The sequence below is a fragment of the Solanum dulcamara genome, chromosome 4 (genome assembly GCF_947179165.1).
Source record: "Solanum dulcamara chromosome 4, daSolDulc1.2, whole genome shotgun sequence".
NCBI lineage: Eukaryota > Viridiplantae > Streptophyta > Magnoliopsida > Solanales > Solanaceae > Solanum > Solanum dulcamara.
The window spans coordinates 13,680,738-13,706,131 of record NC_077240.1 but is presented as its reverse complement, the minus strand read 5'-3'; the positions used below and the strand labels follow the sequence as shown (position 1 = coordinate 13,706,131).

General features: G+C 37.0%; 1 protein-coding gene across 1 annotated transcript; it reads left to right on the top strand.

Annotated features, from left to right (window-relative positions):
- The first annotated feature begins 1,648 nt into the window (after positions 1–1,648).
- Positions 1,649–24,318, top strand: LOC129886412 (DNA-directed RNA polymerase V subunit 1). The gene is made up of 19 exons (XM_055961085.1): positions 1,649–1,929; positions 2,693–2,790; positions 3,115–3,241; positions 3,490–3,605; positions 4,329–4,382; positions 6,093–6,257; positions 7,245–7,403; positions 7,495–7,650; positions 8,707–10,440; positions 10,536–10,711; positions 11,766–11,841; positions 11,949–12,073; positions 14,767–14,924; positions 16,455–16,729; positions 17,151–17,324; positions 17,448–17,588; positions 18,160–20,249; positions 21,045–21,159; positions 23,789–24,318. The coding sequence occupies exons 2-19, from the start codon at positions 2,710–2,712 to the stop codon at positions 24,032–24,034; spliced, it is 6,168 nt and encodes a 2,055-aa protein (XP_055817060.1). The 5' UTR covers positions 1,649–1,929; positions 2,693–2,709; the 3' UTR covers positions 24,035–24,318.
- Positions 24,319–25,394: the final 1,076 nt, after the last annotated feature.

The following is a 25,394-nucleotide window of genomic DNA, read 5'->3' as shown; positions in this document are numbered from 1 at the left end:
ACTTCATGTGTATTCTTCAAGAATAAACACCAAACGCTACCTCTTTAAACATTGATTATGACTTAAAATTATATTTATGTAGTTGTATTAAAGAAATATAACGAAAAATATTTTTTGTTTCAATGGTCAAAGTTACATTAAATAAAGATTTAATTGAATACGCAAATTTGACCATTTTTGCATTATTTGACAATGTTCTTAACTAGCGATCAATGCATCTTGACTTTTCCCCAATATATTTCTCGATAAATGTATTTAAAAATAAAAATAATGCATTTATTGACAATTTTGATCCATTAAATATTTGGGGTACTTTTAAAATAAATTATTAATGGTACATATATTTTTAGACTAAATTATTAATGACAAAGATATTTTTAAATCAAATTATTAACTATAGTTTAAGAATATTTTTAATTCTTTTTTATAATTAATTTAAGTTTTAATGTGCTTAATTACATATCATATCTTATGGATCAAAAATAAAATTTATCAATAATTGAAGACCACAAATTTTACTATCCCATTATTTTAATAGGCAAGGGCATCCATACACTACTACCTATGTACAATTGATACAGCACACAGTACAATAATTCATACGCATATTTTTTACTAATTTCCTTTTTCTTTTTACAAAGAAGAAGAAAGACTGAAATTATATTTTTTCTCTCCACTCTTTTTTTTTTTCCAATTTGTGAATGTTATAACTAATGTCGTAATATGTACGTTATGAGTTGCATTAACTTTTAAATAATAAAATATAATTTTAAATTGATTTCCAGCACGCGTCACTAATACTAATTAGTAAAATTTGCATCAATTATGTTTATAAACAAATTATACTTATATTTTTGCGGTTAGCAAGACGTTTCATATTTATTCTTATAACTTAGAAAAATTCTAGTTTGAAAAGATTGGACTTCATTGTGTATTCTTCGAGAATAAATATTCAATATTACCTCTTTAACACTTGATTACGATTTAAAATTATATTTATGTAGTTGTATTAAGGAGCTAAAACAAAAACATATTTTTTTGGGTGGTCAAAATTACATTAAATAAAAACCTAATTGAATATGCAAATTTGACCAGATTTGCATTTCTTGACAACATTCTTAATTGTCGATTAATGCATACGGACTATTTTTCCCAATATATTTCTCGATAAATGTGTTTTAAAAAAAAAACAATACATTTATTACCATTTTTGATCCAATAATTAAAAGGGGTATTTCTAGAGTAAATTATTAATGGTAGAAATATTTTTGGATTAAACTATTAATGCTAGGAGTATTTTTAAATTAAACTATTAATCAAAGATATTTTTATTCAATTTTATATAATTTAAGAAAATTTCTGATCTTCTTTTGTAATTAATTTAAAATTCATATATACTTACTTACATATTTTTATGTTGTGAGATTCACTGAATTGTTATTGTTGTCATGCTTACTTACATATCATAAGGATCAAAAGTAAAATTTATCAATAATTGAGGGACCACGAATTTTATTACCCCATTAGTTTAATAGGCAAGGGTATCTTTACACTTCTAGCTATGTACAATTTATACAGCACATAGTACAACAATTTATATGCATATTTTCCGCCTTATTTCCTTTTTCTTTTTTATAGCGAAGGAGAAAGGCTGAAATTTTATTTTTTTCTCTCCAACTCCTCTTTTTTCCCAATTTGTAGTGTGACTAGGGAGCCCTCCAAATCACACTCAAAGTGCCACTCACTCTGCTGCTCCATGCACTGAAGAAGCAGTGTCCTTTTGGAGCTACTGGGCACTGTAAAACCCTTTGCAATTTGTTCTCTTTCTCCCTTCTTCCTCACCATGGGCGAGACCTGAATGCAATTCAAGAATTTCCCCCAACTTACCTGTGAGGAGAAAACAAGAAAAGACAGTGTGGTACAGATTCGGTATACTCACTTTTCCTTTTCTACGATTTGTGTTGGTAATTTCAATGGCATTCATTTGTAGTGCTTCTTTTTGCGTTACCCATTTGTTTAAAAGGGGCATTACTGCTCATTTGCATTTTAGAAATTGCTTTAGTTCTTGTTTCTGCGATGTATTAAATTGGGGTTTCTTGACATAAACCCTTGTTTCGAATTAACCCAGTTCTGTTTTGTGAGGTTTACTGTTCTTTTAAGCTAAAACTAGGGTTTTTGGGTGTGTGCTAGGGTTTGATTCTTGGTGGTTTTTGCTTCTTGCATGTGGGTTCTGCTTAGAATCTGTTAATGTTTTCTTGAGTTTCACTTCCCTGTTGGACTCCGGTCAAGTCGTCCTTTTTGCTTGGATCATTCATATCTTGGTGGAAATTGTTGTTCTGCCATTTTTTTTGCTGTTTGGTTGGATATAAGCAGTAGAAAAGGTTTTTGACATTGTTATTTTTGCCGTTTTTGACACTGTTATTTTCGCCCTTTTTGACATTGTTATTTTTGCCGTTTCTGATATTGTTATTTTCTCCGGTAGGTTTTGATGCATGTTAATCATTTTATGAAGTTACAACACTTCTAAAAGATTAACAAAACATTCTATTGATGAATCTGACTTAATGTTGGCTTACATTGACTATTGTCCTTAGCTGGAAGTTGGAGATTTTGCCAAAATGGTGGTCAGACTATATTCTTGTTAAAGCTGCATTTCTGGGGGACCTAATGATTTTTAAAATTCTCTTTTCAGCTGCAGTGTAGAAAAACATGGAGGAAACTCCGTCATCGAAAGTATCGGATGGGATTGTTAAACGTATCAAATTTGGTTTGGCTACACCACAGGAAATAGTAAGTACAAGTTTATGCAACTTTAGTGTTTCTTTGTTACAAGGTTTTCAAGAGAAAGTAAACCGGTGTTTAGTCTGTACACATATTTTATCATTCAACTGGGCATTTCATACTTCCTGAAGTAATTTCGATGAATGGTGCTTGTAATTTTCTCACTTGTTTGAAGAAAAAATAGTGTTTAGTCATTTTCTAAACTTTTCAAGTAATTCTACTGACACTTGTTTAACTATGAACCAATTACCCTGACAATTAAGTTTCTGCGTTGACTACTGTTTTTTATACTATGTGTCATTATAAATTCCTTTCTTTTCTGGTTTCTGGCAGTGTAAATCCTCTATTAGCGATTGTCCGATTACGCATCCGAGCCTACTTTTAAATCCTTTCCTTGGTCTGCCTCTCGAAGCTGGCAGATGTGAATCTTGTGGTACTGCAGAGCCTGGTCAATGTGAAGGTACTATAACAATTTCATTTATTTATGTTTTATTGTTTCTGAATGAGATAGAGGTAATGCTAATCTGCAAGTGGAGTGTAAAAAACAAGAATAATTCCACATATTGATATGGTATGCGTATGTCAATAGATCATTGAAGTTGAGAAGTTGACAGGGATCAAATACTGGCTTCATGCATTGTTGAAATTACATGCAATTGTTGCGGGCTTCTTCAGAAGGCTCAAGTAACCCCAATTTATCTGTTTCAGGTCATTTTGGGTACATTGAGTTGCCCATTCCTATATATCACCCTGACCATGTCAGTGAGTTGAAAAAGATGCTAAGCCTGATTTGCTTGAAGTGTTTAAAGATGAAAAACAGAAAGGTATTAGATCTCATTAATTTCTTCCTTTTTAACATAATAAATAAATTATTTTTGTTCCTACAAAGATTCTACGGGAGGAAGTTTAAGATTTGTAAAATTGAAAGGTTAAGTGGTTGATTTCTCCAATTTCCCATCTAAGTTGCTTGGACTCGGATGCGGCCGTGCGTGTGTCCGATACGGGTGGGGGATTCGGCTAAAAATAATTCAAACATAAAAAAATAGAGTTGTAAAAATATGCCTAAACTATGGTGGACTATTTGGATGGAAAAGAATACACACATTTTGAGTGCAACTCGAAGCTGTAATTATTATTAACTGTTTATTATTAAGTTTGAATCGGAAATCATTGTATCTGTCTTGAGTTTCTCTATCGATTTTGGTCAAAGTACCCAAAATTGTTTGACCATATCCGGTACAGTTCCCACACCCATGTCGTGTCGACATGGGTGTAGTACCAAATGTGAAGAGTCCACGCAACTTAGATTCCTATTGAGCTAAGTTGCCGACGTAGCTTGTTGCAAATTTACTATACTTCTACGTCTTAAATTGTTCCTTTTCCCCTTCAAAGGCCAATGAAGTTGAATTGATGATTTTCATGGACTTGTATTTGGAAGGTGCTTTGTGCATGGGGTTTCTCTTGATTCCTGCGTAAATGTAAAATTATTCAAATTTGTTGTGAAAGCACTTTGTGCTATTTTCTAACGTTGTTGAGATCATACTCAGTTTCAGGTCAAGCATGCTGGTGTTCTTGAACGAATGTTGTCCTCATGTTGTGAGGTGAGTATCTTGCAGCTCATGTAATTGTGTTTAGTTACCAATAAACGAAATATTGTGGTTGAGTATCAGCATTTATGTGTCTCCAAATTGTTTAGAGTTTCTTATTTGGTGTAAACACAGTTGTTCTTATTGGTATATTAGACAAGCAAGGTCATTTGACCTTTTCCTTGTCCGTATGATGATTTGCACGGTTTCCATTTTATATGTATGTAATTCTTTCTGTTTTTTTTCCTGTTGCAAATACTGAGGCACCAACCAAAAGTTGCAATTTAAAGCAATTTAATTGACGGGGATGGTGATTGTAATTATTTTATGGAATACGTAGAGGTTTAGTAAGACCCTTCATCACTTCTTTGGAGTGTATCACTATTTTTTGTGCCCTCTAGCTAGTGTTTTGCTTTCGTACTTCATATTAATAGTGTGCACTTTTTTTTTGATAACCGTGATGTCCGGATTAGCTTGCGCGCACCTCAAGTAATAGTGTTTGATTTTACCCAACCCTTTTTGCTTGTCCCTCTGCCTCTTAGCTAGTAATGCAAGTATTGTTAGCCTCTGTATGAAACAGTGCTTTTTCTATGTAAGAGTGAGTAAGTGACTAAGGCCGTGTTGACAGTGATGGTTCTTTTAGTTTTTATTAAGCTCTTTGAGTTCTCGTGGAAGAGTCTCTGCCCTTGAAATTTATGTGTTGTATTCTATGTAAGTAAATGAGTCATAGAAATAGTATGTGCAGAGTTGAGATTGCTGTATACATCTGTGTATATATTCACACATACACACAAATATATACACTTTTTTTTTTGAGATATGAGATTGTATATCTGAGTATGATCTAGTTCTTCACTTCTTTCAACGAGGTAATGAAGTTATCTTATTAGGGGCATAGAGTGGTGGTCCCTTTTCTGTCTTTCTTCTAACAAAAATGAGTGTTAGTTAATAGAAAAGAATGAAGTTTTGAAAAAGTGGTCTTTCTTCCTCAACTACAGCCTTACTCACAGAAGGGCCTTTCAGGCAGGAAGAAAAAAACCAGTAGGGAGGAGGATTGGGCATAGGGTAGAAAGAAGATGAGGTGTCTAGCACTTCTAACATTTTCTTGATACATCATTTTGACTATCAATTGGCATCATTTCATGATATCTTTTATTATTTGGTTAGATTAAGTAGGTCAACAACAACAACATACTCAGTAAAATATCCCACATCCCACAGGTGGGGTCTGGGGATGGTAGAGTGACACAGACCTCACCCTACCTCGTGGAGGTAGAGAGGCTGTTCCCGAAGGAGGTTAGATTAAGTAGGTCAATGCCCTAAAATTGGCATGTCATGTTTAAGTCCCGCAATTCAACATGTGAACTACATGTACTTAGTGTTTTATGTGGTGAAGCAATCACTACATTAGTTCACGACTTCTTGATTAAAGTCAAAGGGATTTGCCTTCTTTTGGAGATTCCTGAATATAATAGAAACTGGCAATTTCTTCCACATTCACCTATCTGCTAATCTGTCATTGGGATATGTATTTTAAGTGTTTATCTGAACAGTGTTGTCTTACAATGACCTGTTAAGAAGAGATTCCCTGTAGGAGCTAAAAAAAAGGAGTTCATGCCTTGTTCCCTAGCCATAATCCTAAACTGAAAGATATTGAGCTCTTTATTTGACTTTGAATATTTGAGTAATGTAATTTATGGGTTTAATATATTCTATATAATGTAGGATGTCTCACAAATCTCAGTATATGAGGGCAAAACCTCAGATGGCGCTTCCTATTTGGAGCTGAAAGTACCAAAAAATGCTGCAAGGCTTCAAGAGTGGAATTTCTTGGAGAAATATGGCTACCGCTACGGTGACGGTTATTCTCGACCTTTGCTTCCTTCTGAGGTTAGCTTCTCAGTCTCTGTAGAATCACTACACAGCTTAAAAATAGGGACTGAAGAAAAGCTGCTTATAAATAATTATCTTCTGTAATGAGCTGAATTGAATTGGATTAAAATGTCTTTGTTCTACTTCTTGAGTTGCTCGTAAAAGTAAGTATACATTTCTGGTGCCTCTTGATCTATTTCTAGTGGTTAATGTATTTGATTTTGGCTGCATTTCCTATGCTGCCCTTCTGATATCAAAGCTTCATGATTCCATCACTTAGACTTCCATGCAAATCCATTGTTTGTGAAGTCACAGCTTTGGCATTTACTGGCAAACTAAAATGATTGGCAGCTGGGAGAATTGGGACTGCATTACAATAAGGTGATAATCCCTTGCCCTCTCGGTCATGCCTCACAATTCGGCCACTGGGACCTGGGTCAGAAGAGTATACTGATGCAATCTCTATTATTTATGAATACTGACCTCTCCAGCAATAAAACTCATTTTATAGCTATCTTATAGAAAGATCAGCTGAGAAATGCACTACAACATACAGCCTAAATATATTCTTTAGGGTAACCAACAAAGAGGGGAAAATGAACTGGTTAGTGATACCAATATTATGCTTGTTGAATTGTTTTCCTGTGGTAGTGCAATTTACCCCCCTAGAAGGAGAGTGGGAATGACTAGGTTGATTTTTCACTGGAAATCAGTAGTTTCTGCTAGTGACAATGTTTAAGTTGGGATTTTATGAAATGTCAATCTTGTATGATGTATTTGAACTTTTGATGATATAAGTGATTTAATTTGTTGGACCATTCCCCTTAATCAATTTCTTGGCAGTTGTACCTATCATAAATTGTTTTGGAGTTTTCTTTCTGGTTCGTCAATTAGTTTTCTTTGAATCGATAATTTTGCATTGCCAAATTCAATTTTGTGTTCTGGCTAAAAGATATCTCAGTTCAATTTGCTTTCTCTTGTTTTCGTTATCACACACGATTTTAGGTCCTTGCAATTCTGAGAAGAATTCGTGAAGATACGAGAAAAAAGCTATCAGCTAAAGGCTATTTCCCACAGGAGGGATACATCCTGCAATACTTACCAGTACCTCCTAACTGTTTGTCTGTGCCTGATATATCTGATGGGAATAACATCATGTCTTCGGTAAGACACTTATATTAAATCTTATATGTTGTTGGCATTCTCTTGTCTATGTCAAGTTGCCAGTTATCATAATTTCATGTTGTTTTTTCAGGATCACTCTATAACAATGCTCAGGAAGGTGCTGAGGCAGATTGACATAATTAAAAGTTCAAGATCTGGTACACCTAATTTTGAGGCTCATGAAGTGGAGGCAAATGATTTACAAGCAGCAGTTGTCCAGTATCTCCAATTTAGGGGGACAGGCAAGGTACTGAGACTGCTTTTATTGTTAAAACTTGAATTTGAACAATGAATAAACTTTTCCCATCTGCTTAGAGTGTTTTGTGATTTTATTATTTGAGACTTCCATTATTATGACACTTCATATCTTCGAAGTAGTTGTAGCACTTGCAATTTCTAACAATTAGTTACTGCACCACTTTGTGCTTTTGCTTAGTCTCCTACTCTCCTTGGCAAGACTAGTTTTGGGTTTTTGAGGTTTTGAGTTTTCGACAGTTTTCTGTTTCTTTTTAATTCCCGAGTGTATATGTCAAGTGTCTGCACTTATGAGACTTGGCTAATTTACAGTTTTAAACAAACAGAAAGTCAATGATGCCACAGTTCAGGTAGTGACTTCGAATTGTTCTGTTTCATATCTGAAGAAATCATAGATCCTTCTATTTCTCTGTTTCCTTTTGTAGTTTATTGATCGTTTATATGTTTAGCTAGGGGAGTATCTTTTTATTACCAAACAATTTAAGAAATAGCTCGTCTGCTCAAATAAGTTCCTCATTATACTGTACTCCTAAAATTGTTGGTTCCATGTAACATAGAAGGAAATGGTGGAGGGAAGATGAAGATGGTTGGTCACCCTAAACTGCATAGTTCACTCCAACAGCCTTGCTCAGGTTGATATCAGTTGCCTTGCCTATTAAGAGAGGCCGATAGGGAGCTTTTTTAAATTTGGGTGGGAGTAGGTGGGGAAACAGTAATAGATTCATTTACTGCTTCAATTAAATGGCCGTGACCTTGTTTTGCAGTTGGAGAACAGGAATGCAGCTTTCATCTGATTTCAACTGTTACTGAAAATTTGGGGAATTATGTAGGAAGTACCTAATCTAGGATGAAAAATCTAATGTCACAAAGTGTATTTTTCTGCAAATCAGGGAATGTAGAAAAACAGAAAATTTCTGGGTTTGAGTAGAAACTTTTGTTCTTTGATATTTCATGAATTTAATTAATGTTTTTTCACTGATACTTTTTGTATCCATGCAATGAAGATGGTATTTTGACTTCTCATCGTCCATTTCATTCTCAATACTAGGCATCCCGTGATGTTGATAAACGTTTTGGAATACACAAGGAAGCAGTTGATACCACCACTAAAGCCTGGCTAGAGAAGATGAAGACCTTGTTTATCAGAAAGGGGTCTGGTTTCTCATCTCGAAGTGTCATAACTGGTGACCCATACAAAGGGGTGGGTGAGATTGGTTTGCCATGTGAAATTGCTCAGAAAATCACTTTTGAGGAGAGAGTAAGTCAGCACAATATGGCATACTTACAGAAATTGGTGGATGAAAAGCTTTGTTTAACCTATAAAGACGGGTCAAGTACTTATTCTTTGAGAGAAGGGTCAAAGGGGCATACATTTCTACGACCTGGGCAAATAGTGCACAGGAGGATAATGGATGGTGATACTGTTTTCATTAACAGGCCACCCACAACACATAAGCACTCCCTCCAAGCCTTGTCAGTGTATGTCCATGATGATCACACTGTGAAGATCAACCCCTTAATGTGCGGGCCCCTTAGTGCTGATTTTGATGGGGACTGCATTCATTTGTTTTACCCTCAGTCCCTTTCTGCCAAAGCAGAGGTTGTGGAGCTTTTCGCCGTAGGGAAACAGTTACTGAGTTCTCACACTGGTAACTTCAATTTGCAGCTTGCCACTGACTCATTGCTGTCGTTGAAGTTAATGTTCTCAAATTACTTCTTCAATAGAGCCGCTGCGCAACAGTTAGCAATGTTTCTTCCGATGGCCTTACCTGATCCTGCTCTAGTAGATGTTCGTAAATCTGGTATCATGTGGACGACCTTGCAGATCTTGGGGGCTGCTTTACCGGATAGCTTTGATAGTTGCGGGGAGACACACACAATTGGGAAAAGTCAGTTCCTGGGAATTGATTACAACAGAGACTTGATTTCATCAATTCTGAATGATGTTATCACATCTATCTATTTTATGAAGGGTCCAAGTGATGTATTGAAGTTCTTCAATTCTTTACAGCCTCTTTTAATGGAGAATTTGTGCACAGAAGGTTTTAGTATTAGTCTCCGAGATTTCTATATGTCAAAGGCTGTTAGGAATGGTATCCAGGAGAGAATTCAGTGCATGTCCAAGTTGCTACATCATTTGCATTCATCCTATAATGAGTCCGTAGAAGTACAATTGGAGCATCACTTGCGTAACGAGAAACTTCCAGTTATTGACTTTGTGCTCAAGTCGTCTGGCATGGGTGTTCTAATTGATTCCAAGAGTGAATCTGCCTTTAATAAGGTGGTTCAGCAAATTGGTTTCTTAGGCTTGCAAATATCAGACAGAGGCAAATTTTACACAAAGACACTGGTAAATGACATGGCTCGACTGTTTCAGAAGAAGTATCCTTCTGCTGGTACTAATCCTTCCGAGGAATTTGGGTTGGTTAGAAGTTGTCTGTTCTACGGGTTGGACCCTTACCAGGAGATGATTCATTCGATCTCCAGTAGAGAAGTGATTGTCCGCTCAACCAGGGGATTAACTGAACCTGGGACATTGTTCAAGAATTTGATGGCCATTCTCCGCGATGTAGTCATTTGTTATGACGGGACCGTTAGGAACGTTTCCAGCAACTCAATTATTCAGTTTGAATATGGGGCTAGCGGTGGGTCAAATTTACCAAGTGAATTTTGTGCTGGTGATCCAGTTGGAGTGTTGGCTGCAACTGCTATGTCCAATCCTGCATACAAGGCAGTTCTTGATTCATCTCCAAGCAGTAATTCCTCCTGGGAGATGATGAAGGTAGTGCTTAGAAACAAGTTTTTTGTCTGACACTTAGTTCTGAGCAGCTATGCACTTATCTAACTGTTTTCCCCAACCCCTTTTCCTTATTTCAGGAGATACTGCTTTGTGGAGTGAGCTTCAAGAATGATGTTTCTGACCGTCGAGTAATCCTTTATCTGAATGATTGTGGATGCCGTAGAGGGTACTGCAGAGAAAAAGCAGCGTACGTTGTCAAAAATCATTTGAGTAAAGTATGTCTTAAGGATGCTGCTGACGAGTTCTTGATAGAGTAAGCACCCTAGTCATTCAATTTTTCTGCTGCAACTTTCTCGTCTTCTAAAAGTGTGTGCACCTGCTATCCTGTAACATGAGCATACTATGACCAGATTATCACCAACGTAGTGACTGCATCAAACATATTTTGCTTGGTCTAATGGAATTGCATTTCACAGTTTTCTGCCATTAAAAATTTGTTTCATTAGACTGCCCTAGCAATTCGTTTGGTTCTGAAAATTTTCAGTCGAACTTTTGCTGCTATTCTCTGAGTCCTGCAGTTGTCTTTTGTTATTTTTAAATTTTTGAAGTCCATTATGTTATGCTGCCCAAGTGGTATTTCTGGAACTACTTGAAAGCGAAGAGGTCCTCTTTCAAAATTTAAATTTGGGATAAAGTAACAAATGTTATTGATTAAACTGGGAAAGTCGGGGTATAATATTTATCCACAAAGTAGAAAAGCGTCATAGAAAACATGATTATCTGCACATAGAACCCATCATTTCTGCTTACTGAAATGTCGAAGGTTCTCTAAACGTGCAAAAGACCAAAAAGATTCCTCTAATATGAACAAAAGATTTTTTCACTCCCTTGAAAGCGAAAAGAGTTGAAGCAGCTGCCGGAAGGTGGCGACATTCTTCGGAATTGGAATGATGATTACTGTTATTTTTCGAGTACTTATTCTTCTCATGATAAAGATCTGGCCAGTTCTCCCCAGATGTATCAGACATGAACAGCTTATATATTCCGTTCATAAACTATCAAGTATGTTAGTTCCATTATCATTATTTCGACTTCGTAGTAGTTTTTTTCTTCAATTTAATAGCACCACCTCTTGCACATATAGTTCATTGCTTTCCATTATAAAGATACTAAAACTTTTACTTCTAAAGTGTCATGCTAAGCCTATTGATTGTTGATCAAATTTGGAATAAGTTTGCATTATTGTATCTCAGTTTAGTTTTTACATATCCAATATACTGTGTGATACAGTTGCTATCTCTGTGAGAGGAAAAATGATAATACTCTAATTAGCTTTAGTCGGTGATCTTATTGCTTCTGTCTTGTAGATACGCAGGCCAACAAGCAGGATATGAGAATTCTGAAACAGGGACAGGCCTCATTGGTCATATCCGTCTCAACCAGGTTTTACCTATTTTTCTAACTTATAAGCTTTGGAGTAATTTTTTTGTGAACTATTGTCATTGATACTGGGTATGTTGTGTCATTGATACTTCTTTTTGGGTTGACAGGGGCAGCTGGAAAATTTGGGAATCAGTGTTCTTGAGGTTTATGAAAGATGCCAAGAAAATATCAGTTCATTCCAGAAGAAAAAAAAAATTGGCAATCTTTTCAAGAGAATAGTTTTGTCAGTGAGGTGAAACACTATCTTTCACTTATTTCTTTGATATTACTTAACTTGCCATTTTGTCAATCAGTATGTTGTTCAAAATTTTAAGTTAATTTAGCATTACAACCACCAGATTCTGAATGCACCATATGGTTGAGTAGACAGTTTTATTTTAGCGAGAGTATGTAAATACTGTTATATGTGTATGCATCTCTAGAGGAGGAAATCTTAGAAGCTCTTTATTTGTGTTAGCACTACAGATCCTATCATGTGTGAAACTGTAAACATGGCATGCACCTTTTTTTCAAGTCATCCTACTTACCTGAATATGATTCTTACCAATTTAGAAAAGAGGCTAGCGGGATTGAAAAAATATATTTGTCCAAAAGAGGAAAGGACGTGTTAATTAAGAGTACTCTTTCTAGCATAGCCACATATTCCTTGTCTTTGTTTCTTGCTCCGGCCATTGTTACAATAAAATTTGAGAGACTCCGAAGGAACTTTCTATGGGATTCAACAGAGGGGGGCGAGGCAGTTCCACTTGGTCCTATGGAGACTGTTACGATTTCAAAGCATTGGGGTGGTTTTGGGGTTAAAGATCCAAGAATCTTCAATAAGGCTTTATCAGGAAAGTGGTTATGGAGATTTGGGTCCGAGGTACGTACTTTTTGGAGAGAGGTGATAGGGGAAAAATATGGGGTTTTGGAAGGGGAATGGAGGACTAAAGTTATCATTATGCCTTTGGGTTTGTATTATGGAGGAGTATATTGAAGGGATGGGAAGATTTTAGTTGCGATTTGTTTTTTAAGGGATTGGATTAGTTTTTGGGCACACAAGTGGTGTGGGGAGAACGAGTTGAGGGAAGTCTTCCCCAATGTTTACCTTGTGTCCGGCCAATGAGATGACAGTCCAACAAATTTGGTGGTCTCATGAGGAAGTTATTCAGTGGGACTTTGGACTTAAGTTTCAGAAGGAATCTTCAAGAATGGGAGGTCAGAATTTCACAATTTGTTGAGTTGTTGTATGAGTTAGTCACGTCGAACAACTCTTCGGATGTATGGAGATGGAAGGAGAGTGGAGACGGGTTATTCAATGTTAACTCTTATTATAAGAGGCTACTAGCAAGATAGGAGTTTGCTTTCCCCCAGACTCCATTTTGATTCCACCAAGAAGGGTGTGTTTCTTTATTTGGTTGGTGGCGAGGAGTGCAATCTTAACAATGGAAAATTTGAGGATGAGGAGGATCACCTACGTTAGTTGGTGCTTTATGTGCAAGAGTGCAGGTGAAAATGCAGACCATCTCCTATTGCACTTCAAGGTGGCTAATCGGTTATGGAGGGTGGCTCTCAAGATGTTTGGGATGCAATGTGTGATGCCAAACACAGTGAAGAAGGCTGCAAAGTTGGTCTCATAGCAGGGGAAAGAGGAGCCCGAGGACATGGAGAGTTGTTCCTTTTGCAATCATGTGGGTCATTCGGAAAGCGCATAATAGGAGCGCTTTTGAAGGGCCCGAATACAAGATTTTATTAAAATGCAAAGTAGTGTTTTGTCTCTAGTTTCTTTTTGGTGTACTTACGAGGTCTTTATTTGTATAGAGGATTGGATATCTTTTGTTGAGAATCCTACTTTATGTAGGTTCTCTTCTTTTGGTATACGGCTTGTATAGGGGGGTTCCCCATACCTTATCAAGAAAAGGGTAGGGGATTGGAGGAGAGTAAAATTCTGGGACATAGGTGGTGCAGGCACAGTACCTTTAGAAATACATTGCCAAACCTATACAAAATTTCGAGCCAAAATGATATGACAGCCCATCAAGCCTGAAGGTCTCAAAGTGGAGAAGTTTCCTGGGCTTTGAGCTTTAATAGGTATCTACAAGATTGGAAGGTGACAGCTTTAAAATACTTGCTCCATACATATAGCATACCACAGGATCTCCACGATATATATGTGTGTTGTTTGTGTATTGAAGATTGGGTGTGTTTGTAGAAAACCACCTCTTTTTGTAGTGTTTCTACCTTTTGCTATACTACTTGTATATGGGCTCTTCTTGCCCATTCATTATTAACATTTTATTACTTTATCAAAAAAATATTTTAAAGGTGTAGTGGTCTACACCTATGTCAAGCAATCAGCTGTGCCTTATTTTGAAACTACTCAGCTTTGGCTACATGAACCTTTATATGCAGTCTTCTCTCTTCAGGTCTATTTTATCCCATATCTATTTCTACTTGTTAGGCAGATGGTGGCTTTTATCCATGGACTTGGGACTAAATTCATGTATTTACATGTCCTAGAAGACGAATCATCTTTGATGTGTCGATATCAATCAATAACTAAACTCGAGCCCAAATAATGTTAGCATATGGCTAAATGAATCCTCTGAAACCATTTTGCTCTTTTTGGTCATTGTAGTTCAAGTCATGTCAATATTACTTTGCCTTTAATTTATTCGGCAAATTAGTGATCCTCTAAAACTAGAGGTTCTCTATATCCCACACTTATCGCTATACTTGTCAGACTTAAAAGGCGATTCTTTCATTGACTGAACCATTTAAAGATGAATTGACATCAATCTAGTGTCTCTTGCATGAACTATTGTTAGTTTGTATCCATCTTTATGAACCACATCCCAAGGATGCCTAATTATTATTTTCTGTGGAAAATAAATCTTATTTTACTTGTGAAATATTTACATCATTGTGAATTTTTATTTTATGCAGTGAATTTTGTTCGTTTTGCCACAATTCTGGAAGTAAGTGTTTGAATGCACCATGTTTGAGGTTCTCTTGGCCAGATGCGAGTGACGATCACTTGGAGAGGGTTTCTCATATTCTTGCTGATATGATATGTCCAATATTGTTGGATACAGTTATCAAAGGTAGTTTTTTTCCTTTGTATTTGAGTGTGTTTGTGGTCATTTTTACGGTTACAATATTAAGAGTGTGCTTGTGGTCATTTTGAGTCAGTTCTTTTTTAGTTTTTACATCTACTGTACTGTTAAATTTCTCCTTAAATTGGGTTTGTGGTAGAAAGACAAAGGAGTATGTTGATAGTATATGTTGAATTTCTACTTTGAGCTAGTAGTTAAGTATGTCCCTCTTCTAAGTCTCTCCTATCTTTTGTTTCTGTTTGATAAACATAGTTCTGCTAAAAGTTCTCTGGTTAGGTCTCTAAATTTTGGAGTGATAATTGGCCTGCTTTGTGGTTTGATTTGGCTTCACAGGGATGGTGTTAACCATGACTCAGATAACTGAATAATGAGCTGAAGGAGCTCCCTTTCTTTTTTTGAGTCACGTTATATGACTATGCTGTATCAATTCACAATAATTCGGCTTCAAAGAGCACTCTTATGGGAGAAGTGGCTAGGAATCTTTGTTTCTGATGCCCCAAACACATTCTAAAGCAGAAGCTCTGTCATGCAACTTTAGCATGTGAAACATTGGAAAATGGTGTTTGGTGTGAAAAAGAGCTAAGTGGTTGAGGGCTGGTGCAGTGCTTAGTTGGGTTTGTGAGTTTGCAAAAGACACAGAGAGGTTGAAGAAAGGAGAAGTAAGCTTGGAACTACCAAAAACTCTATCATGACCTTTGCAACAGCCATGTTATACCCAAAAAACAGTAAAGAAATACATATGTACTTAATGCTAGTTACAGATTCAGTTTGCTCTAAATATTTCTTGCATTCTTTTCCTTCTAGATGACCCTCCAGACTGCTGAATGAATTGAGTTCCATGTTTTCAGCCTTGCCTTTCCAATCCCTTTAAAGCTCTCCAGCTTTGCAGCAGTTCCATTGTTTGACCTTGGCATCAATCATCATCCAATTAATTCCCACTGTTCATACATTCTGAGAAAGAATATTACATTTATGAGCCTCCCATTTTGTTTGTCCTTTATCTGAATCTATGTTCCAAATCTATTTCTACTGAGTGCCGAAACTTGAAAAGTCTAGAAGCTGGTTTATCAGTTAAAATGAAAAATTTATGGCTTCTTTATCATGTAAAGAAGAAGGTAAATGTTATTGAATTTTAAGGTTTCTCTTTTGAATGTTTAAAACCCAAGTTGGATAAGCGGAAAATATGGCAGTTAAGAACTGCTAACGAGTATTACTAACAGTTAGTGTACTGTCTGAGAATTAAGATTACGCTAATAAGCTTCCCATTTTGTCTGTCCTTGCTCTTGACCAAGGTCAAAAGCTTGATGGTTGATTTGTCATGAATAAGGTAAAACGTTTTGAAGAGATTTTCATCTTAGGGTGTCAAAGTATATACATTCAGTACTATGCGCAAATTTACATTTTCTGTTATGGCTTCCCGGGACAACTGGAGTTTACAAAGAATTGCAAGAACGTTATACTGCGCTTTTTCTTGGAAATGAATACTTGATTCTAATATAGTACACTCGTAATGTACAGGTGATCCAAGAGTTTTAAGTGCAAATATAGCGTGGATTTCTCCTGACACAATGTCTTGGATTAGGAGCCCTTCCAAGAGTCAAAGAGGTGAATTAGCTCTGGATATTGTTCTCGAGAAAGAAGCTGTTAAGCAAAGGGGAGATGCTTGGAGGATTCTCATGGATTCCTGTCTTCCTGTCATCCATCTGATAGACACTACACGCTCCATCCCATATGCAATAAAGCAAGTCCAAGAACTGATTGGAATTTCTTGTGCCTTTGAGCAAGCCGTTAAGGTACCATTAAATGCCTTGACTTTCTTTCTTTTGCGTGGTAATGCTCTGTGGGACATACCCTGAGACATTCTCATGAACAAACATCTCAGCCTTCTCTTCATCTCCTCTCCTGAAAACGAAATCTATCTATAAAGCCACTTTTTGAAACTATATGAACTTGAAAGGCATCTTTCCATGAGACATAGGAATTTCAAATAGTAATTGTAAATCTGATCTATCCATATATCTGTGGACCTTCCTGAGATCTCTATGGTGATTGGTTCAGCTGCATTCTTATCCTTAATCATATTGATGACCAACTTTTTCTACCTAGTGTGTACTTGACAACCTTCTATGTGCAAAACAAGAAATTTAATATTTCCCATAGCAGTTCCTTTAAATTCGTTATCTCTAAGTACTTACAATATGGTTTCTTTTGCAGCGCCTATCAACGTCAGTTACAATGGTCACAAAGGGTGTTCTCAAAGACCACCTAGTTCTATTGGCTAATAGCATGACATGTGCAGGAAATCTGGTTGGTTTCAATGCTGGTGGAATAAAAGCCTTATCTCGATCGTTAAATGTGCAGATACCATTTACAGAAGCAACACTATTTGTAAGCCACAAAAATTTTCTTCTGTTCTGTACAACACTTCATTTTGACAACTTCTCCAGTGAGCTATCTTTTTAATCAGAGTCCTATATATTTATTTGTTTATTTATTTTTAATCTTTCTTAGACCCCAAGAAAATGCTTTGAGAGGGCTGCTGAAAAGTGCCATGTCGATTCTTTGTCAAGCATTGTGGCTTCTTGCTCCTGGGGGAAGCATGTGGCAGTTGGTACGGGATCTCGATTTGAAGTTCTCTTGAACACAAGAAATGTATGTTTTTTGCTTTAACACCTTTTAATATTTATTTGGTAGTCTTTAACAATAAAAAAAAATAATATTTGGTATTGGAGTGCTGTATATTGATTTTTGATTTGATTGTGTCATGCAACTGGTTGATAACTGCTTTTCACATACAACAATTTCTCTATTTATGTCTCGGTTCATTCATTAATTGGCCAAACGGAGTTCAATTAAATTACAAACCATTGCACTTTCTGGTAGACCAGGAGCCATTATGTTGAAATTGAAGTTTTAATTGCTGGATCTTCTATGGCCAGTAGATGCAAATTTGTGTTTCAAGCAGGTTGACTACATTTTACTTGGTTGGAAGTTCTGTAGTTATCATAAATGACTTTCTTGACCTGTACCATTAAGTTGAGCTCTGAACCTGCTACAACTAGCATGTGTGTTTTCTTCCATCACATCCTACCTACTTTATTGGTCTAGTGCACTTTAGTTCTTTTGTCTGATAAGCAACTGAATATTTATTCGTTGTAGTTGCATATTTTCTTGGTTAAGGGTCTAGACTGAGACTAACATGTGAAAGTCTTTTCTGTGCAAGGTTGAATGGAATATACCAGATGCACGTGATGTTTATAGCTTCCTGCACTTGCTGAGGAGCAGCTCTGCTCAAGAAGTTGAAGGTACCAGTTGTCTTGGTGCAGAAGTTGATGAACTAGAGGAAGACGAAGATATGGGATTATACTTGTCTCCCAATCGGGACTCTGGTTCTGATATGCCCACTTTTGAAGATAGAGCTGAATTTGATTATAATGAAAACTTAGATGAAGGAAAACCAAGTGGTTCTGCATGGGAGAAGGCCTCATCTGAGAGTGTAAAATCAGGTGGTAGCTGGGATATGGCTGGCAAAACCCAAAATGGTGCTGAAAAGGGTGTCAATCAGTCAGATTCCTGGTCTGCTTGGGGAAAAAAGGTTGATGAAACTGTGAGTAATCCTCATCAATCTGGGAATGGAGAGCAGCTAGGATCATGGTCTGCCTTGGGAGAAAAGGCCAAGGAAGCTGAAAGTAATCCTCAGCAATCTGGGGTTACAGAGCAGTCAGAATCATGGTCAGCATGGGGAAAAAAATCGGAAGGAGATGGTAAAATTGTGGAAAAAGGTGGTGGTTCTTGGGGTAAAAAGGTTGAGACTCACCAATCTGGGAAGGAAGAGGAGTCAGGATCTTTATCATCCTGGGGGAAAAAGGTGGAAACAGATGGTGCTTCTTCTTGGGGGAAAAAGGTGGAAACAGATGGTGCTTCTTCTTGGGGGAAAAAGGTGGAAAAAGATGGTGGTTCTTGGGGGAAAAAGGTTGAAACTGAGAATAGCCTTCAACTATCTGGCAAAGAAGAGCAGTCAGGATCTTGGTCCTCATGGGGAAAACAGGTGGAAAAAGATGGTGAGTCTTCTTGGGGGAAAAAGAGTGAGGAACCTGAGAATAACCTGCACCAGTCCGGGAATGGAGAGCAGTCAGGATCTTTGTCCTCATGGGGGAAGGTGGAAAAAGATGGTGGGTCTTGGGGTAAAAAGGCTGAGAGTCATCAATCTGGGAAGGGAGAGGAGTCAGGATCTTTATCCTCATGGGGAAAAAACGTGGAAACAGATGGTGGTTCTTCTTGGGGGAAAAAGGTGGATAAAGACTCTGGTACGTGGGGGAAAAAGGTGGATAGAGACTCTGGTTCTTGGGGGAAAAAGGAGGATAAAGATGGTGGTTCTTTGGGGAAGAAGGTTGAAACTGAAAATAGCCCTCAACTACCTGGGAATGAAGAGCAGTCAGGATCTTTCTCCTCATGGGGGAAAAAGGTGGAAAAAGATGGTGATTCTTCTTGGGGGAAAAAGGTGGATAAAGACTCTGGTACGTGGGGGAAAAGGGTGGATAAGGACTCTGGTTCTTGGGGGAAAAAGGAGGATAACGGTGGTGGTTCTTGGGGGAAAAAGATTGAAATTGAGAATAGCCCTCAACTATCTGGGAAAGAAGAGCAGTCAGGATCTTTGTCCTCGTGGGGGAAAAAGGTGGAAAAAGATGGTGGGTCTTCTTGGGGGAAAAAGGTTGATGAACCTGAGAATAATACGCACCATTCTGGGAGTGGAGAACAGTCAGGATCTTGGTCCTCATGGGGGAAGAAGGTGGAAAAAGATGGTGGTTCTTGGGACGGGCCTAAACAGTCAAATTCTGAGTCGTCTTGGGGAAAAGTTCCTAAAGGTGGTGGATTAGGTTCAGCGACTGCTGAAGGCAATAGAAGGCTTGATCAGTCAGCTAATGATTGGAGCTCTAGTATAAGTAGAGATGGGCAGTTCAATGAATCAACACGTGACGACTCTACAAAGAATGGTGGTTGGAATTCTTCAACTGTTGGTGGTTGGGACTCTCAGAAGGTTGGCGTTGAAGAGAGTGATAAGCAACCTCAATGGGGTCAGCGCAGACGTAATTCAAAAGGAGATTTTAAGGAAAATTCTCGAGGTTGGGCCTCTGCTAGTGGTGGAGAGTGGAAGAACAACCGGCCTGCAAGATCAGCTGATGACTCCAACAGAGGTGGACATTTTACAGCAACAAGGCAAAAGATGGATAATTTCACAGCAGAGGAACAAGAAATACTTTCAGATGTTGATCCTATTATGCTGAAAGTCAGAAAGATAATGCATGGGACAGGGTAAGTAGTATGCATCACTGAATTTACTGTATACATATTTGGTGATACTGCTACATGAAGAAAATATTAATTCCAGCAGAGAAATTGAGTTTTATTTCTCACTTAATTGCTGAAAACTGGCTACTACATGAGTTATAATTTGTTTGTGGTCTACATATTAAGTACTCAGCACCTACTGCTCTTAACCTAAAAAAGGAAAACAAGAACAAAGAAAGTACACAGCATCTATAGAATTGTGACAGACTTCAGTATTTGAACAATTCTTTCTGTCTGCAAATGTTTTGCCCACATTATATTTTCTGGGTTAGTTTCCTTAGTGTTAGTGAAAAACAAGGATCACTGCTTCCCTCGTTAGAGTCAAGTTTTGGGTTTACAGAAAAAAAGAGGTTGACAGATTTTTTTATAGGAAGAGAGAAAGGAAAAGAAAAAGGGAGGGGGGATGAGCAAAAGGTCGTTTGAATGAGATCAGTTCTAGTCATCTAGTGAGAGAGGAAAGATTAAAGTCATGAATAAAGAAAAAAGATCAATTTCCTTTCCATCCAAAAGTGGGGCAAAGCAGATAGAAATCACACCTTGTTTGGAACTTCTGTCAATGCCAAAAAAGACGTAGCATTACAAATAGACTAGGCGCATATTCAAGTTTTTACGAAAATTGATGTCCATTATTGGCCCTGCTATAATCAATAATGAAAAACTAGTAGTACTTCTTTTCCTTCCGCTCATTTCTGTTCTGGTTAGATGGTCTTTTTTCTCCCAACGGCCATAACATTTTCTGGTTACATTTTCTTTACGAAGGTATAATGATGGTGACCCATTATCTGCTGATGACCAGTCATATATTATCGACACTGTTCTCAATTACCATCCGGATAAAGCTGTCAAGATGGGAGCTGGTCTTGATTATATCACTGTAAGTGACACTTTTCTAATTTTTTTTAAAAATCTACAGCATTTTATAGTGCCTTTAAGTTATTTTCTTACTCTGGATCATATTCTACTCAGATTGTTAGTACCAAGGTTTTGAGCAATTTTCTTCACTTGTTAAAGTTCTTTAACTGTACAGCAAAGTGTGTGTCAAATATGTCAGGAAAGGGATTGTGTGAGCATATGATATAATTGTTTTCTGTGCAGCTTTTTTCAAGTTGTACATTAGTATTGATACCAGTGGTTGCCAGATCCTATGCCAATTGTTCGTATGATCATTTGTGATAGGATTGTATGTTTTTCAGCCAAGTGAATAATGCAAAGTCATTATATTGCTCATGTTTGCAGAATTTGCTGCCTTCAGTGCTGGAAGTTCTAACAATTGGTCTGAAGAGACCGAGAACCTTGAGTTAGCTATGCCTTTAGAATTAAGTTTTTTTCGTGGTTGCCATTAGACTTGAGCTTTTGGTTAGTCAGTACTTGCTCGAGTAACTTTTGATAATCCTTATGTTCTACTTATTCAATTTGACTCTTCCCACTTTTCATTATTGGAGAACTTCTCTTCAAGGAAAAGTTACCTGTTTCAAAAAATAAAAGGAGCTTCTCTTCAAGGATTCAAATTCATGGAAGTAAATCATTTCATCAATCTATTCAACTTTTAGCAGTCAAAGTTGCAATAGTCAGAGTGTGGAAGGCACCAAGTAGTTAATAAAAAGCTATCTTCAGAGAACTAGTAAAGCAAACAATTTAGGGGATGTAGAAAAGACAGACTTGGATGCTGAAAATACTCTAGCAAAAAATACATTGGGACCCTCTTTCTCTCGTTTTGATCGATCTTTTTTTGTCTTAAACAGCGCTCTCACCGAATGCTACGTTCTAACATTTTCACCTTTAAATTCTTTCCTCTTGAAATGGATGGAATATTTTTTATGATTTTGGGGTTGGTGGGAGTTGCAAGTAAGTCCTACACGAAACTGAAATTTCTAACTTATCACATAGAGATCTTCTGAGTTTTTGAGGACGACGACGACGACAACAACAACAACAACATACCCAATGAAATCCCACAAGTGGGGTATGGGGAGGGTAGGATGTACGCAGACCTTACCACTACCTCATGGAGATAGAGAGTCTGTTTCCGAAAAACCCCTGGCTCAAAAGTCACAGTCCCAAGTAAGAGAGAAAAACAATATATATAGCATAATGGCAAACAACGAAAAGTAATGCAAATTTTACAAGAGAAGAACAATAACGATAACAAAGTAATGTGATAATTAAATGCAATAACAACAAAACTATAAAGGCACGCCTAGACCTATGCCCACCCTAAACCGACACACGACAAGACACCATTCTATCCCTACTAGCCTTCTACCCTAATCCGCGACCTCTACTCCTTTCTATCTAAGGTCATGTCCTCGGTGATATGGAGTAGTGCCATATCTTGTCTAATCACCTCTATCCAATACTTTTTCGGTCTAACCCTACCCCTCCGCATAACCCCCAAATCCAACCGCTCGCACCTCCTAACTAGGGCGTCGACACCCCTCCTCCGTGGAAGACACTGAATATTATATATATCATTAGCCCAAAGTCAGTGCTAGATGCCGTATGTACAAACCCATTAAAAGAAAAGGAAGCTGCGTATAATCTTCTGAACAGAATGTCTTTATCCTCAATACATCTTGAATTTCTTTCCTTCCATATAATCCACCGTTTGCAAGCAGGAATTATTTTCCACCTCTTCTTCTTTGACATGATGCTGCCCAGACTATTCCAAAAGGCCAACAGCGCCCTAGTTGATCTTGACACTGTCCATTTGATTCCTTTCATGTTTAGAAATAGCTTGCACAGGTGATGACTGATTTCACAATGCAAAAAAAGGACTGTTGTTCTCTGACTCCTTCCCACATAAATTGCATCTTGAGCATAAAAATAATAAGGTGTAGCACAGGTAGGGGTCGAACCTATGCCTTTCTGCTTAGTAAACAGACGCTCAATCCACTGAGCTACAGGCGGTTTGCTAGAGATCTTCTGAGCTTTCCCATCCCAACCGGTGAAAAAGGAGATCATCATAATCTAGGAACTTCGAACTGTTAGGTCTGATATGCAAAGTCAATGAGCATATTTTGCATCTTAGGTTATTGTTCTGTTTTATTCTTTTCTAAGAACTATTGCATGTGTGTGTACCCACATTACACATTATGTCCTTCGTGGATCTAGTCTAGCCCAAGTTCCTCCTCCTGGTATGAAACTTTTTTTCTGGAGGACTGGTCTCATTCGCTAAAGAAAATGATTGTCGTCATTGCGTTCAGATTTAGATGGTTACTTCTTTGCTTCTTCCTTTTACTCCCCAGGTCAAATGCACTGGTCCCTACTTGCCCAGTGCTCCCCTGCTATGTCATTTGCTTCTAATGGAACAGTTTATTCCATTGAAATTTCAGTGGAAGTGTTTAATCACATTATCTTCTGCATCTATGGGAACTTAATTTTTAATCTTGTTGCTAGCATGATCTTAGTTGTGTTTTTATCTTACACGTGCCAAAGTTACTGATAGCATTTTATAACTTTTAGGTTTCAGTTTCTATGACCTAAGATTTAATCTGTGTAAACAGGTTAGCAAACATACAAACTTCCAGGATACCAGATGCTTCTATGTCGTCTCTACTGATGGTGCCAAGCAAGATTTCTCCACCCGGAAATGTCTGGAGAACTTGGTCAGATCAAAATATCCTGATAAGGCTGAGACTTTCAATGAAAAGTACTTCAAGAAGCTTCCACCTCGTGTCCCTAAGATTGCTTCTCCAGCACCAGCACCAGCACCGTCACCAGCACCAGCACCAGCACCGTCCGTTGGTTGATCTTCTCCTTAGTTTGGATAGTTGTATAGTTAACGTGTCCGCCTTGTGTTAACTGATGGTAAAACAACGAGCTAAACGAAATGTGCATGTTGACAAATTGGCAGTTAGAAAGTTTGTTGTGTATATAGTTTAGTCCTTAACTTTATAGAATTTTCAATGAAGTCCCTTTCATCGCTGTTTGGCAACGGAGGCTTAGCCTAGAACCTTTGTAATCCACCTCTACTGGCATTGATGAATGATTGATAACTTCCATCTCTCTCTATTTTGTTACTATTTCCATTTCAGTGTCTTCTTCCTCATTTGATTTTCAATTGTTTGCTTCTTTTCCTTTGGTTAGTTGAAGGGAGGGAGGGAGGAAATAATACAACTAACACTTACCTTTCCCAGCTCTCAGAAATGGAGTGAACCCCTCACTTTATTATTTTTCTGAATGAACAACCCATCATGTATGAGATGGTCCAGATTAAGTTACAGAGGCTTTGATGGTGTAATAGTTGATTTATTTTTCTATAATTTTTCTTGCTACTTTTCTATGTTCGATTATTGCAATTTAGATTGTTCAAATATGATTAGAGGACAAGCAAATTGGAACTAAGGAGATAATTCCTTACAATTTAGCTCAATTTTTTTTTCCAATTTTTTACTCTGCTGCCAAAAACGTTCTGTATATTTCCTATAAGTAAAGACAGAGACTTTACTGACGGGAAAAAATCTTCAATAGTTGAGAAAAGCAAAGAAAACAAACTAACCAAGATTTTCTTTCCAATTAATTCCGAGGTTTCGATTGCTTACTTTTGGACTAAAAATGTCCATTTTTAATAAACATGAAGGACTTTTGTGTTCATAGTAATAAATAGAGGACCAACATAAACCTGACCTGATACATAAGGTCTATTTTTGCTTCCTTCTCTTTAGAAAAAAGAAAGAAAGAAGAAACACTAGCTCCCAAAAAAAGAGGCTTAATACATAGTTAATCATTAAATTTGTATGGATATTTAATTTAGACAATTGATTTAAGTCATGATTCAATTGAACATCTAATCAGGTGTTTCAGTTTGATATTTTTAATTTAAATTATGATTTTTTTTATGTTTATTCTCATTTTTCTATTAAATAAGTAAGTCAATTACCTAAAATATAAGTCTATTACATAAAATATATCATGTCCTTTAATTATACAGTAATCACCTTAATAAATTATAAAATATGTATTTTTTATTTGAGATTGATGCATATAATTAATGAAAATGATATGATTACCTTAAGTTAACTGAGGAATGAAATTATTTCCAATAAGTTTAAGTGATTGATTATGACATGTATTAAGCCAAAAAAAGATTTGTTTTATAGTGTTGAAGGA